Raw genomic sequence first — 16,620 nt, 5'->3', positions numbered from 1 at the left:
TTTTATTCTTTATTTGTGTCTTTTTATTCTTTATTTGTGTCTTTTTATTCTTTAATTTTAATAATGATGGTGTTTTACAAGTGACTCAAAAAATTCCAAAATATAAAAAATCAAATTTTATAAGGTAGGGCTGATAAGGCTGGCTTTTTTCTCACCACTGGAAGTACATTTTCTACTTCATAATAAAAGATGCAACACAACTTGATTCAGCAAATTCTGAGCATCTACCGTTTGCTCACCACAGTACTTAATATAGTACTTAACATAATACTTAACAGAGTACTTTATTTTTCTTAATACCATCTCCAAAACTTTAAGGATAAAATTATTTTGATCTACTTCTAACCAACTCAACTTACCGCACGTTGTGCTAAAGTTATAGCATCCCATATTATAATTCCAGAGGGACCAAGAGCAACAATTTCTCCAATTGTATTCACAAGGTCATCCTGCAAAAGTGATAGAATTAGCAGGAAGTAACAAACAGAAACATTTACACAGAACAATACCAACAAAGCAACCATGCTAACCCAACAATAATACATTAAATATTTTTACACTCTTTAAATCTCTTTCTTTCTTTCTGCCTTTCTTTCTTTCTGCCTTTCTTTCTTTCTGCCTTTCTTTCTTTCTGCCTTTCTTTCTTTCTTTCTTTCTTTCTTTCTTTCTTTCTTTCTGCCTTTCTTTCTTTCTGCCTTTCTTTCTTTCTGCCTTTCTTTCTTTCTTTGCTTATTCACTTTATATCCCACTGACTGTCCCCTCCCGGTCACCCCCCTCTCACAATCCTTCCCCCATCCCCCCTTCACCTTATTCTCTGAGCAGGTGTGGGCCCCCTGGGTATCCACAGCCCCCATCCTAGTACTTCAAGTCTTTGCTAGGGTAGATGCTTCCTCTCCACTAATGTCAGACAAGGCAGTCCAGCTTGAAGAACATATCTCATATACAGGCAGCAGCTTTTGGGATAGCCCCTGCTCCAGTTGTTTGGGACCCACATGAAGACCAAGCTACACATCTGCTACATATATGTGGGGAGGCCTAGGTCCAGCCCTGTATGCTCTTCGGTTGGTGGATCAGACTCTTTGGGCATTCCTTTACTGCTTAAAAAGAGGCTATTGTTGTAATTACTTCTGCTGGCAATATCCATAAAATAAAAGTTAAAATACTGTCTGTATTTTATGATTCTCCATGGCTGCTAACAGGTCATAGAATTACAATAAGCACTAATAATGCAGTAATTCTGTTTTAGAGAATATGGAACTAGCCCTGTTTACATTCATAAGTGATATACAAAGCTAAATTTACGTCCTTTAAAGATATTAATTTACAGTAAAGATTATTTATGAATACTAGGTCAGAGATGCCAAGAATCGTTTACCTCTAGAAGGTGTTCAGAGACACTATCAGTGAAAACAAGACGGATATAGACAAAAATCGGGACTGGGTTCGATTCATCCCTAAACTTGGACACTCTGATAGATTCCACAACTCGGTAGCGGACATACAGGGTAGCTTGTCGATTTGACTTCAAGTCTTTCTTCAAATAGACAGAAGGGTAAAGGCCAGTGCTTTCATTCCATAGCCACTGAAGACCATTGTTTCTTTTCTTTTCCACATCAGGGCATTGCCCATCATATTTAGGGTCTTGAAATTTATTGTTATAACAATCAGGAAATAGATAAAAACCCCAAAGGTGTTTTGGCCGAATGAATTTCCCCAGTTGTAAAGTCCCTTCCATAAAATTCCTTCCTGTTGTTTCAAATTGTTCTTTGGCTTGCTGAGTGGCTTCTGAGAGGCTAATTCCTGCATTAGTTGACTGGACCAATTCAATAGACTTATTCCTGTAGATATCCTTAGGTCTCCAGTTTCTCAACCATGTGGGCCTCCATTCTTCCCAATCAATGACAGCTAAGCCCAATTTGTCTACTGGAATGTAATGTTCTATGTCAGTCTTAGCTTTGAACAAATGATTTTGCAAATTCCCCCTCTGAGGTATTCCTCCATGATGTTCTACTTGGTTTGTATCTATGTGAGGATACAAACCAAGTCGATCAACATAAAATAGTGTGATGGGCTGCCCTGTGGCAGTTTTCCGGGGGCTTCCGATTAAAGAGAAGAAGCTCAGATCTATTGGATTTTTAACGTTTCCAACACAAGGTTCAGTTGGGACATTCCAGACCCAAAGGAAAGGTGTATTTGGTATAATTGGTGCTGCCCTGTAATCCACAGTCAAGGAACATGGAATCAAAAGAAACAATAACACTGTTTGGAATGTGCCCCCAGACTCAAGAAAACTCCCCCAAAAGAGATGCTTAAATCGCAATTCTCCCATCACAGAGAGTAATTTCTCTGTAAGCACTTATTTCTTCATAGACACTTTGGTCTGTCCAGTATTTGATGCAGAAGATTAGAAAGATTGTGACATGAGGCCTCTGTGGGAGAATAAAGTATGGTGACTGATTTACACTGAAGATTCTTCTTCTTGTGTTACATTTCAGGAATATCTTGCAGCAAGTTGTATCATCCAAAACTGAAAAAAAAGACAAATACGGAATTCACTGTAGTCACAATGAGCGTGTTACCAATTCCAGTTTTATGCAAGGAGTTTAAATTACTGTCAAGGGACAGAAGATTTTATCTGAAATATTTAAAGCAATAAGTTTTTTCCCTTGTGTTGATAAAATTCTGTAACAGTCAACACTTAGTTCTTCTTCCAAAATCTTTCCTGATCCCACAGAAAACTGAATGTAATTATTTTTCTTACTTCATTCCCAAATATATAGGGTCCTATATCTATCAATATTTTTAGAAAATGCCAGTTAAAGGAATATAAATTATGTCATGATCGGCCAATTTTTTAAAACAACCTGTCACAGTATTTGAAAAATAAAAATCCATTTTTTTTTGTAATTCTTTCATGTGTATGTATGTGGGTGTGAAGTGGTATTGGGAAAATACCCACAATTACATTCCCAGCAATTTGTTTGTTTGATTGTTTGTTGACTCATTTTTTGGGTCATGGTATTGTTAAGTTCCCTGGATGCCCTGGAACTTATAATCTTTGTACCTCAGACTCCCAAATCCCTGAGATTATTTGTGTATCACCATCTCTGCTTCTATTACTTGCTGTTTCTTTCCCGCTCTACTGTTACTCTTCTGTAGTGGACAGTATGAGAAAAAGGAAAAGTTACTTTTCCCCACAGGTAATGTAATAATTAAATATAAGTTTAATATCTCCTTAGAACATTGCCAAATCAAATCTTACAGAGATGTCCTCTCACTGTTAAAATTAACAAATGACTATATAGCGATTGCCTCTAGAGTTGTTAAGTAAAAATATGATAGGAATTCTGATCTTTAAGTACTGCTTCAAAAAGCAAGACTATGTTGCCATTCTGATTGATGACACACTGAAGGAATGAAATGGTCTGAGGTCAGAGACTAAAACAGAAGGAAGTTCTGCATTAGTTAAATTGTCCCTTAATCTTGCCAACAAGAGACTATGACTTTGCTTCATCTTAACCTCAACAAAGATCATATGTTTCATGTGGACAGGCAATGGGACAATGAAGTAACCTCTTCAACAGGAGTGCTCAATCAGCCCCTGAACCTGAGAACACTTCTGGATGACTCTAACTAGAAGATCAATACATACATACATACATACATACATACATACATACATACATACGAAAGTGATAGTAAGTCCTACCCTTTGTACTTTTTCAAGTTTGAAAGTCACACCTATCAGCTATCTATCTGCCAAAATTCAGTTGCATACCTCTTAATGAACGTGTGTTAAAAAAAAATAACTGAAGCAGATTTAAGTAGTGTGAAGTTAGGGTAGAATGAGATAGAGTGGAAAGTACCAGAATGGCAGGATAAATAATAAGAGTATAATCATATGGACACTCTTAGTTATCCTGTGTTAGGAAAACAAAGAATCCATTAACCCCTGCTCTCACATCACACCCAACACAGAAGAATTCTGTGACTTTAAAGAGTGTGAAGGTTTCTCTTTATCTACAAGGAATTCTACATCAGACATCAGTTAGGTATTCTCAAATCCAAAGTAACTCTGACTCTATCATCATAGACACAGAGCTCATGAGCTGAGAGCTCAGTACAGAATTTTTCTTCCGCGAATCAAGAGGCCATCATGGAATCCAGGTGATTTTGATCTCCTGGGTAAACATCAAGCCTCCCACAGCCCTCTCTTTGGGCTTTAGAACTTTTCCTTAAACAGAACTTCAAGAAACAGGTTCTCAGACTGTTGTAATCAATGCCGAAAAGGAAAAGAGTAGGGAGATACATAGGATCAATTGGTAACAGAAGCTGGTCAAACCGTCATACCTTTCCCACATGAACCTTCATACAGAAATCTTCACAAGATCTATGACCGGACAATTCCCAAATTCTGTTTTTTTCAGGCTTATAGTGACTTTATTGCATAGGCATGGTGGAAGCATTGATAATAATTTTGTCAAAAAAGAGCTACTGATTGCCTATAAACTGGTGTCAAGGTCTGTCATTCCCCTTTATCTCTTGATGGAACTCATTCCCATCATACTTGCTATGGAACAATACCTTTGGAAAAAAAAGAGTCTTATCTTTCTCTATCAAAGAAGGAGAATTCTGGGAATTTATGACACATTCAAAAGCAAAATCCAGAAAAGTGAAAGTTTCTATGACCTTCAAGAAGGAATAGAAAATTCTGATACCAGGGAATAATTATGACCAGGAAGAAAAGGTTGAAAATTCACAATTTATGTACAACAATGTCATAGTTATATATTAATTTGTTTATACTGAGTACAAGTGAGTGTATACATATATGTATATTCAGTATAAATCAGTTTGATATATCAAATTGTATAAACCAGTTTGATAGACAATATTTTTTGAACCTGAAACATTTGATTTTAAATCCTAAAAAAAAAAAAACCACTCTAATTAATTTCTCACAGGCGGGTTATTTACTGTCTTCAACTTAAGCTCTTTAACAACCAGAAAATAACTCTTAAGTATCCCTTAAATAATGTCTATAATGCCTATACTGTACTAAGCAGTTAGATTTTCTAGGTAGAACCAAGAGGCATACAGTTGGACTCAATTCTCAATGCCAGCTTACCCAGACTTTACAACTTTGCTGCATTTTACAGATGGTTTACCTTACATTTGTAACTACAAAATATGAATTATACAGCTGAACAGTGGTGGCACACAACTTTAATCTCAGTGCTTGGTAGCCATTGGCAGGCAGATCTCTGTGAGTTCAAGTCCAGCCTTGTTCATAGAGCAAGTTTCAAAACAACCAGGGCTACTCAGAGAAACCCTGTCTTGAAAAAACAAACTTTACATATGTTAAATATATTATATATAAATATATAAAAACTGAGGGCTGGAGAGATAGCTCAGCAGTTAAAAGCACTGACTGCTCTTCCAAAGATCCTGAGATCAATTCTCAGAACCATTTGTAATGAGATCTGATGACCTCTTCTAGTGCGTCTAAGATGACAGTGTACTCATATATATAAAATAAATAAATGTTTTAAAATATATACATAAACTAAATAACATATAGAATATATAAATATATAAAATATATAAAAACCAAATTATGTGTACAATCCATATATAATATATATAATATATATAAACCTATACATATAGTTCTTTATAATCCACATACACATGGATTAACTGGGTAGCTGTTAAAGTGAATCAGTGCTGAGAAATGTACTTCATGTCTTATATTGTCAACTAGTTTCTTTTTTTTTTTTCAATTTCTTTTTTTTTTAATTTCTTTTTTTTTTGAACATGAAATGCTTTTTTATAGCATGTTTTACAAGGGGAGGGGGTAAGAGGGTCCAGGTGGTGGAAAAGTACAAAATCTTCTTGGCCTGTGCCTTGAAACATGTCATGGTCTATATGGTACACTGCCTTGAATTATGATCTACCTGCAGTTCTTCAGAAGATATGGTACACTGCTTGAGTTATGGTCTCCCTGCTATTCTTAAGAAGACATGGTACTCTGCTTTGAGTCTATCTGCAGTTGCTAAGCAGGATCTTGCAGTTGCCAAGCTTCAGAGGACATTGTGCAGGTGGGGAAAGGTAGGGGGTAAGGGTAAGGGCGAGGGTCCTGGCTTCTGGCATCTCCCCCTTCTCTGTTTAGTTAGAGAAGGCTTCTTATGTTCAATACCAACTATGTGAGTTTTGAATTTGGATGTCTAATTATGGGGGGTCTTAGACAAGTTCACAACCCCAAAACACTGATGTGAGACGAGTCACATCGATGGTCGAAGGCTTTAGGCTGTCGACGATGGGCAACGTCAAGGGACTCTGATGTGGGTGAAAGGAGGGTGAGAGCCCTGTCTTAGGCCATGTAGGCTGCACCCACTCCCAGCACCACGCACTCCTTTTCGGCTGCATTGGGTGGGCCCCTGGGAAGTGGACCTACAATAATCCCGTCATTGGGCTAACTCACAGCCATCCTAGTCTCTTGTAAATGTTCAAGTTACCAACCATTTGTCAGTTTGGGGTGTAATATTGTCATAAAGGAAGGCTCCCCAATGTTAGCGGCCATATCAAGGGTGGCCTTGGTTTAGGAAAAAGCCAATTTTTGTTGTGGTGATCAAGAGGCCAAGCTCTCTAGCGAGAGAAATGAGGGCAAAGCCAGGCATACCAGGAACCCTTCTGGAGGGCGTGGAAGTCTAGGGGTCAACCGTAGGGGGAGGCAGGGGAGCTGACAGCTGTGTCAGTCTCCTGCGGAGTCACTTCTGGATCCTCTGCAATTTTCAGCTGATGGTAATGAACTTCAACTGCCTTCTTGATGGCAGCATCAACCTGGTTCCGTGGATGACAGGTCACGGGCGATGATCTCTGTCTTGCTCAATCTTGATGTCGTGCGCACATCCTCTCAATGAGGGTCCGTCTGGATGGGTCCGTGCCTCGAGCCCCACGTCTGGGTGCCACTTGACCCGACCGGCGGGTCCTGGTTATTTGTGGGGGCGAGGAGGACTGCAACCTGCTATTCTTCAGAAGAAATGGTACACTGTTTGAGTTATGGTCTCCCTGCTATTCTTCAGATGATATGGTACACTGCTTTGAGTCTATCTGCAGTTGCCAAGCAGGATCTTGCAGTTGCCCAGCTTCAGGGGACCTTGTGCAGGTGGGAAAAGGTAGGGGGTGAGGGTAAGGGCGAGGCTCCTGGCTTCTGGTCCATCTGGGTTAGAACTTCTAATAGCAGGCATCACGGGTGATTCAATTTTACCTGGGATGCTGCGTGAGTTCAAGCTCCTGGGAGTCCCTGTTTTTCTTGGTTTTCTGCGGTTGGGTACGGAGCTGCTGCCTGCGACCTGCTCTCGTCAACTAGTTTCTATATATATCTTCTGGTCATATGCCACACATTCCTTCCTCTAGAAATTTTCACTGGTCTCATTTGTTCTTCATAATTAATCTTTCTTTTAAAGTCTATTAAGATCTTGGTTGTAGATATTCCTTTAGAGCCGTGTTTCTTAACCATTCTAGCAAACCTTTATCTCAAAATAAATAAATAAATAAATAAATAAATAAATAAACCATTACAATTCACAATAGCAGTAAACATAGTTATGAAGCAGAAACCAAAATAATTTCATGGTTGCTGGTCCCCACAACGTGAGAAACTGAATTAAAGGGTTGTAGCATTAAGAATGTTGCGAACCACCACTTTACAATTTTTTTTCCCTATAAAGTTTTCTATGTATGTGGAAAGATACTGAGTAATGTCTTGCCTTGCTCCTATTTACCTGTCCGTTCAAGTTATCATGATCCACAACTTCAGAACTTCAGAGACAAAATAAAGCTTCTCTCTTTGGCTTTGGTCCTAACAAAATGAGTTATCATTGCCTAAGATAGACTGCCTACTCCACAAGTTACAGGTAACATTTGGAGACATAGAGTCAACGAAAGGCAAAATGTTTTTACTACATCAGCCTCCCAGAGCTCTGCTTGTAGAGTATGGACAATTAAAGCATAGCTGTTATTGGAGCATGCTCGCTTGCTGAAGAGGGACCTTCTCCTCTTGTTCTAGCTCTTCTGTACTTTCAGAGTCTGTCATGCTGGTAATAGTACCTAGAAACCTATGGATTTCTAATCTCTTCTGACATTCCAATCGCACATAGGCATAAAATTTGCTATGATGTTTCAAACCATGCTAGGGTAAGGCATGAACGGCAATTAATTGATTCTACACTAGCATTCACACTGGGACCAAATTTTTTCAATATTCATCAATTGTGAATATAACCACATGAGAGAATCCCCAAGTCTCAAAGTGCCCTAAAGACACACTACTTGATTTTATAAACCTACCTGCTATCCTCGGCAATTCCTACTCTTTGTTTGCTCTCTAGATATTTGATAGATGGAATAAATATAAGTTCAGATAACCACGCTGATGTTATGTCAGTGAAAGATTTTAGAACTTGAGATCATTCCTTACTTTGATGTTGTTTATGGATCAAATTTGTCTAAAGGACTCATTTTTGCCATGTATAAACCACTTGTTCCAAAATCATCTGTGGTACTGATGTTGGTTTTCTGTCCTATAACAATATCAAGAATTGTGACAAATAGAACATGATATCTAAATATAGAAATAAGCTTAGATTAAAAAGTTAGTTAGGCTCAAATGTTCTAAAGGATTGATTACATTGGTCCTTATAAAACTCTGCATTTCAATTATGAGGCATAAATAAAGTTTTCTAGGATAGATTTAAAGAGACCTTTTAATTAACCACATCTTTGAGTCTTGAATTCCGGAGATAAGCGGATTTTAAAGGGGCTTAAATGGATACTTTGACTCTACCACTTGCAAGTTATGAGAACTGTAACACAATAGGGGCATATCATTAGAGAGAAAAAAATCTACCTTCTATTGACTGACAATTCTTTAATCACTTTCACCTAAAGAAAAACAAGTGAATATCAAGAGGTTTATAAGAAGCATGTATATTGTTACCTTGCTGGAAACTTATAAACACCTGCCTACCATCTGCATCTCCATCATAACAAAATAAAAACTTCTTAATTCATGTGAGCCATGGTCAACCTAAATCTGCTCCAGCACTCCTAGAACAAGGCAAGGGGAAGGCCAGACCTACAGATGACCTTATAGATTGGATTTCACAGCAAATTCCAAAGTTCTAGAAGCAGATAGCATCACAAAGTGAACTGATTCTCTCAAGCTCACAGACCACCCTTTTCTCCCTTCCTTCAATTCTCCTATTCTTTAAGGGGAAACAAAAGTTTCCTGTTTCTCTCCTTTCCTATAAAGTTCAACTGGTAACTACTTTTCTCAATTTAGTCAGCTTTCAGACACGGGACTCTCCTTTTAACTGTACCATTTTCTGACTCAATCACAAAAATCACACACCACAAGTCCACGTCATATTGGCTAATCCTTCTGATAGAAATTGCAGCATGTAGGTAACATGGCACATTATGTAATTAGCTTTCATCCCTCCAATTCTACTAGCTACTCACAGTGAGCATCTAGCAGAGTTACTGTTAAGATGGTGTGATTGAAATTAGATAGCATTTGTGACCAGAGAGAAGCCTACCACTAACTTCCCTCCTGTTGAAAACTTCATGCCTAGGAAAATCTCCAGTGAAACACAAGTCTGTTTCCTGTTCAGAAGATAACAATGGAAGATTCTTTTCTGCTTCTGTGGAATATAAACTTGGCTTTTCTAGATCATAAAGCAGGACAATAATGTAATTAAAGTCCTATGACTATAGGACTATACGTCAAATTCTTGATTAAGACCTCAGTTCTTACAAAGTGTATTTATTATGCTTTTGCTAAATATACAGATACATCAGGCAACTCATATCACATGGAATAACTTAGCTCTTCCCCTGACTAGGCTGCCTAATTCTAAAATACATACATTAAAAGATCAAAGTTCTAGAGTTGGCCAGAGACGTAGCTCATCTTACCTGTTTTTCTTCTATTAATCTGCCTTATTTCAATTTATTTCCTAGATGTAGATCCTTAAAAGGGGTATAAAAAAATACTTATTTCTCCTCTCTTATATCTGACACATAGAAAGTGCTGAATAAATTTAATAAACAATAATAATAATAAATTTAATAAAGCAATAAATCATTATATTGTTAGTAAAAGTGTCCCTTGTCCTCACCATCATCTCTATATAAGACAGTACCATGAATGAAAAAAAAACCCAAAACTTCCTCTTCTGTATGACAAAAGACACTATCGTTCTCACAAAGTGGCACGGCACAGTACAGGAAAAGATCTTTACCAATTACGCATCTGGTAGAGGAGCCCTGCCTTGCTCAGCCTTCATCAGAGAAGCTTCTTCTTGCAGTAGATGGGAAGACCCACACTGGACTCTATGCTGAGAAGAAGAGATTTTGAAACACTCAGTCTTAAATGAGATGTATCCATCAAAAATCCACCCCCTCAAGGGTCAAGAAGCTATGCGTAAGAGGAGATGGAAAGATTGTAAGAGCCAGAGGGGATGGATGACTCCAAGGAAATAGTATCTTCCAGACACAACAAGACAGACAAACATATGAATTCATAAAGAATGTGGCAGCATGCATAGGACCTGTACACGTTCAAGTCAGATAGGGCCCAAGTACTAAGAGGGGGGAGTAGAAATGGGCTCTAACTCCTAATTGAGAAGCTATCTACAATTAACACTAGCAAAGGAATGCTTAGTTTTCTCCAATGGAGTTTCACTGGGTATATTAAACACACTTCAGGGTAGGCCTCACTCCCAGCAATAGATGGCCAACACTAAGCAAACTCAATACAATTTTTGTAGACTTTGAGTCTCAAATTACTTTGTTTGGAATTTTTTTTTATATTATTGGTCTTTTGCTTGTATATTTTGGTTTTGATTTTAGTGGTCTCTGGTTGTTTTGTTTTGTTTATGTGTGGGTGTGTGTTTCTTGGGTTTTTTTTTTTGTTGTTGCTGTTGTTTTTAGTTTGAAGGTTTTTTACTCTTCTGTTTTTTAAAGAAAGAAAAGAAGGAAAGGGTATGAAGTTGGGTATGTGAGAAAGATCTGGGAGGAGTTGGAAGGGGAAAAAGTGTAATCAGAATATATTATGTAAAAAGAACTGTTTTCAATAAAAATAAATAAATATTGTTAAATAATAAATTAGCTTTAAAAAAGTAAACCTTCCTCAGGAATGTTTTCAAATGTTTCAAAGTTAACCTTTGAACTTAATCCATTAAGAATTTGTTTTGATGGACATTAACAATTTCCAGAAATGTATGCCACAGGAGAACAGTTCTGATGAGGCCAAGCCCTAGTTATGGTTCTCAGAACCAGATTTTGTGATCCTCAGAGGCAACCTGAATCAGGAAGACATAGTGGATCAGGACTTGCTCAACGTATCAGACTGATTCAACCTTTGTATGGATTGCATTCATTTGGCTACTCAGCAACGTTGAAAGGGAACCTCTTCAAGGTTGGGCTTTAAGTTGTCTTCCCTCAACCCAATTAAAATGGTCTTCTGTTCTTTAAGATGTAACTTATTTTCAAAATAAAGTAAATCTGATCCTTTTAAGTGGATTGATAGAATAAGCAAATCCAAATAAATAAAATTTAAGAGTAAGTTAATAGTAGCAAAGTATTTTTGATGTAGAATCCAGACATTTTTTGTAATATTGAGTGTTTTTATATTAGCCTAACCAAATGAAGGTACGGTATAATAAGGTCCATCCAGATTACAATATCTTGAGTCACCTAGTAGTGAAATCTATGGGCTAGTTTGTGAGGGAGTTTCTAGAGTGGGATAACAGAGGTGGAAAGACCCACACTAGATGTGAGTGGCACCATTTTGTAGGGCAGGATTGGAGACTGAGTAGAGAACAGCCCATTGCTCAGCATGGGCTTCCTCATGTAGACACAGGGTCTCAGGATCCTCATGGTCCAACTGCCATGCCTTCCCCCATGATGGACTGACTCTATCCTCAAACTGTAAAGCAAAAGACATCCTTCCTAAGTTGCACCTGTCAGAGGTTTTATCACAGAAATAATTAAAGTAACTAATACATAAAATTAATACCAAGAATTGGGGCACTGTTGCTTTGATATATGGTAATGGTTAGTGACATCCTAGTATAGTGTAAGCAGAGCTTAGTGGTCTGTTCTAGTCAAACCCTATAAGGTGTGCAGTACTATTCCATATGCTGTGATACTTGATTGAATTTAAAGAGAGAGAGAGAGAAAATGAGCTTGGGCCAGCAATCCTCACTGTCTCCTAACTCTGAATAAAATGTGATTGTAACAGTCACAAGGCCTCCCTACCATAATACACTATATCCCAAACTGTAAATAAAATGAGGGCTTCATCCCTGAATTATTTCTTTGTAGAGTATTTGGCTAAAAGACAGACAGACAGACAGACAGACAGATGTGACTATTACAGTCTGATTGAGCTTCTATTTCACAAAAGGAAAGGGAGACCAGAGAACAAAATCATAAAAGCAATCATTAGCATTGCTCCTCAGCAGAAAAGCCAAACCAATAAGCTTTGGCCGTTGACAAACCTTTTACATGTATAAGGTGTAAGCTATCATCAGTAAGCAGCAGAGTCATTCTAGAATAAATCATAAGCATACAGCAGATACCATACAAAAAGGAGAATGAAGCACAACTTCAACCTCACAATGCCCTTCTAAGGATGTTTTAAAATCCATACTTCTCTCTGCCTCTCTGCACATGACTGCATAAAAATGAACGACCCTGTTTCTTATGGGACAGAGAGGTAGACAAGACTTTTCTTTTTTGTTTTTGGTTTTGTTTCTTTCTCAGCAGGAAGAGGGCAACGCAGGAGCCTCCTCCGGATAGTCTCACCTGAGACAGAAAAAAGGGAGAGCACCACGTGACCAACAGATGAGAATCTGAGTAGGTAATGACAAGGAAGTGTCCCTGAAACTCACCCAGTGGAAGAAGACCGACAAGGAAGAAACTTTGAGCAGATTAGAGAAGTTGACTGTGAAAGTATCCGGGGATTTTACCGGATGTTGTTATGTTTAGGCTGTTGGTAGAGAGAAGAGCTTTATAATATCTAGTCCTTTGCTTTAAAATAAGCACACCAAAATAAAATACATTAAACAAATTAAGACATAGAGGAAGTTTCAGAGTGTAAAACAAACAAACACTTTCAAAAGGCACAAGCTTAATTGTAAACACAGTTGCAGGGCAGCCAGTGTCCTGGAAGTTGCATCTAATAGTAAAATCTACACTTAATAAATGCTTATGAATGACAGAAAATACATTGCCATGTACATCCTAATATCTCAGGAAGTAGACACAGGGCTATTACACTTTGCAGACAACATTTTACTTCTTTTTACCTCAGGGCAAGCAAATCTGTCTCATCCTTTGGCTCCAGACATCAGAATGACTTCTAGTCCACTAATTAATCCCTATAAGGCTTAGGTCAGTAATTCAGGTGAGGAAGATAAACCAATTGGGGTCAAGCCAGGTGGACCCTCAAGTGATCTGCTCCATTTTAAGGCCCAGCTTGAACCAGTCCTGTTGATACACAACTAAAAGTCCTGTACTCAGGAAGTAAAGAAAGTAGAGCATCTGAAAATGAAAGGTAAGTCCATTCTACATAGTGAGTTCCAATACAAGTAAGGCCATGGGACAGAACTCTATCAAAAATCAAAAAAAAAAAAGAGCTATCTTGAATGATACAGAAACTGTTTTCAGCTAGCTTTAGGTTTTAGAGCAAAGTTTAAAGCTCTGGGGAAAAGGAATCCAGAAAGCACCAAAGTAAAGGATCGAATGGGATAAAATGGGGACATGGAGCCTGAACCAAAGAACAGAACCAAAGTGTTTGACCAAAACCAAGCTGTGCCCAAGAAATCTTCATGTCTGATACCATGAGCGTTTGCAATCCATTGTATCTCTGATGACCACTAAGACTCAACAGAATATATTTACAGAGGCAGCAGAGATCGATCGCCCTCTGGGGTCCCTCCTTCCATACTCCTAGTACTAGAAAATTTGGGGAATGATAGAAAAATTGCCATAGGCCTTTTTATAGTAGTCAGTCCCTCATGTACCTTACTTTCTCACCTAGAAATGATGCTGTGGATTTTCCATAAATCTTTGACACCTACAGCCTATATGCTGGTCTCTCTAGATTCCTGCCCCTTCATGACCTCTCACACCTGTCTGCCCTGATGTCAGTTCCTTTGTATGGCCTGGGTTTTACTGATACACTGTGGCAACCCTTTCTGAGGTAATTTAGATTCTGTTATTCCCTCTACAGTCTGCCTTAAGAATCCCTTTAGACATAAACTGTACAACCAAATATGGACTATTAACATCAAAGGCAAGGCCTAATATCCATTAGATCCTACGTCATTAAATCCTGCTTTCTGATTCTGATTTTTCTGATGTATTACAATTATTTTTCCATTTTTCCAACTCCTGATCTATTTTTATAGATTTTATGACATAATAATTTATATCATTTATTTTTATATCCAAAATGTTTAGGTTTCTAGATTTTACTTTATATTGTAGGGTTTTTTTTGTTTGTTTGTTTTTGGTTTTTTTTTTTAGTATTTACATACATGCAGTGAGATATCTTGGATGAAACCCAAACCTAAACTTTAAATTTATTTTTTCATATATACCTAATAGTCATAGGCTGAAGATAATTGTACACAGTATTTATTTTGACTAAACACATGAGGCCAGGTATGTAATTCTCCATTTGTGGTGTCATGTTGCTACAAGAAAAGAGTTGAAAAGAAAGAAAGAATCTGAGCAACATACAGATAGTTTGGGCAAAGTGGAAGTGTCTTCCAGTTTCTTGAAGCAGGCTGACAAAAGGCAGAGAGTAGCCACTCCTTTGCATTAGAGAATGCTCAGAAGTTTCTCAGTTTCCTTCCTGTTCTGGTGTTATCATTAAGTGATCCACCTTGGTATCAGCTTTTCTCTGCTACTACACACGCACTAAAATCCTTTGCCTGTGTCTCAGGATATTCATTAGTAATACATGAATAGGTGTTGGGAATGTGTCCTACAGCCTAATTTCTGATACAGTGGGAACATTCTAACTGCAGCCTCAAGGATGCCTAACTACAAAGAGGCATTTTAATCACCAGGAGACATAATTACTTCATATGGAACTTCATAACTAACTCACCGGGATATAGAAAAACCATAAAAAGAGAAGATCTACCAGGACACCTTCCTGCTGATTTCTGCCTTTCTACCTACATACCCACCTAACCTTTCTTCTCTAAAACTTAGGACTTTGAAAACAGTCACAAGGCAACGTGATGACTTGGTTCTATAAATCAATACTTCTTTCTGAATGAGGTGCTTTTGCCTCCAGTGTCCAGGGCTCTGCCACCTGTCAGGAAGCAGGATCAAGAAACTTTACCCTCTCAGATCACTATTGCCCAGGGGCCAGGTGTGAAAACCTGAGAAAATTTGTCTGGTTCCATCTGGTGCTAAGTAAAACACAGCAGTTGATTAGCCCAGGAAAACTGATTGGTACATCTTTAATAAGAGCAGTTAGTGTTTAATAGCTCTTACAGATTAAATGTGAAAGGTTCCCCCACAGGCTCAGATATTTGAATACTTGGTCCCCAGCTGGTTGCAGTTTTGGGAAGTTATAAAAGATTTCAAACTGGCTTTTATTGAAGACATAGACTACCTCGAGCAGGGTGGTGGCTGAGCTTCTGATTCACCTTATATTCTGGCTTAAACTCTCTGTTTCTTGAGATGTCAAAATGTGAAGTCTGGATAAAACTGCAAAAGTCTTCCAAGCCTTCCAAACTATAATGGACTCCCTGCCCCAAAGAGTTGTACCAAAACCAACCTCCTCTCCTTAAAATATATTTTCACAGTATTTTGTCTCAAAAAATTGTAAAAATATGGTATAAATTTTAAAAATAAAATTTTAAAAATAATGGTACCCATTACATAACCTGGAAGCAAGAAGAAACAAGTTTAGTTGAAAGATATACACCAGATTCATGAATGAAATACTCAAAAATAGAGAGAATTTCTAGAGCAATAAAACACAAATAGAAACCCAAGAAAGCATGAATGACTCTAATAATATAAGAGAGAACAGATTTTTAAAACTGTCAAAAATGAAGACTATAATTAGGAATGATAAAGGAATAGATATATCATGAAGAAATAACATCTGTATATTTATACAGCCCAAACATCTGACTCAGAAGTATCTTAAACAAATATCAAATGATTTAAGGGTTAATAACAATTGTACTACAGGGAAATTGCAGAAAATTTCAGCATAACACTTTTCAAAATAGATCATACAGAAAAAAAATATTGAAGAAACATTGTATTTGAATGTATTAGATCAAATAGACAAAGTAGGATACACACCACCTAACAATCGATCTGACAGAAAAAGAATACACATTCTTTTCAAGTGTACTTTCCACGCAAAAGACATTGGTGGTACATATCTTTAATTCTAGCACTTGGGAGGCAAGCAGATATATGAGTTTGATGCTAGCCTGGTCTACGGAGCAAGTTCCAGGACAACCATGGCTACACAGGGAAACTCTGTCTTGAAGAAGAAAGAGAGAGAGA

At 37.7% G+C, this 16,620-nt stretch overlaps 1 protein-coding gene across 2 annotated transcripts in view; it reads right to left on the bottom strand.

Moving 5' to 3' along the window:
* Window positions 1-9,127, bottom strand: part of LOC114617120 (hyaluronidase PH-20) — an 11,822-nt gene extending 2,695 nt beyond the window's left edge. The window contains exons 1-4 of one of the 2 annotated variants that reach the window (XM_028762658.1): window positions 9,032-9,126; window positions 8,912-8,946; window positions 1,376-2,527; window positions 360-449 (exon numbers count right to left, since the gene is read on the bottom strand). In XM_028762658.1, coding sequence (XP_028618491.1) covers window positions 360-449; window positions 1,376-2,329 — 1,044 coding nt within the window. In that variant the 5' untranslated portion in view covers window positions 2,330-2,527; window positions 8,912-8,946; window positions 9,032-9,126. Of the gene's footprint in view, window positions 1-359; window positions 450-1,375; window positions 2,528-8,911; window positions 8,947-9,001 lie in introns of both variants that reach the window. The other variant, XM_028762657.1, reaches the window with a different exon arrangement.
* Window positions 9,128-16,620: the final 7,493 nt, after the last annotated feature.

The sequence above is a fragment of the Grammomys surdaster genome, unplaced genomic scaffold, assembly GCF_004785775.1.
Source record: "Grammomys surdaster isolate TR1022 unplaced genomic scaffold, NIH_TR_1.0 134, whole genome shotgun sequence".
In the NCBI taxonomy this organism is placed as follows: domain Eukaryota; kingdom Metazoa; phylum Chordata; class Mammalia; order Rodentia; family Muridae; genus Grammomys; species Grammomys surdaster.
Note: the sequence above shows the minus strand (reverse complement) of the source record. Positions and strands in the feature narration are given on the sequence as shown.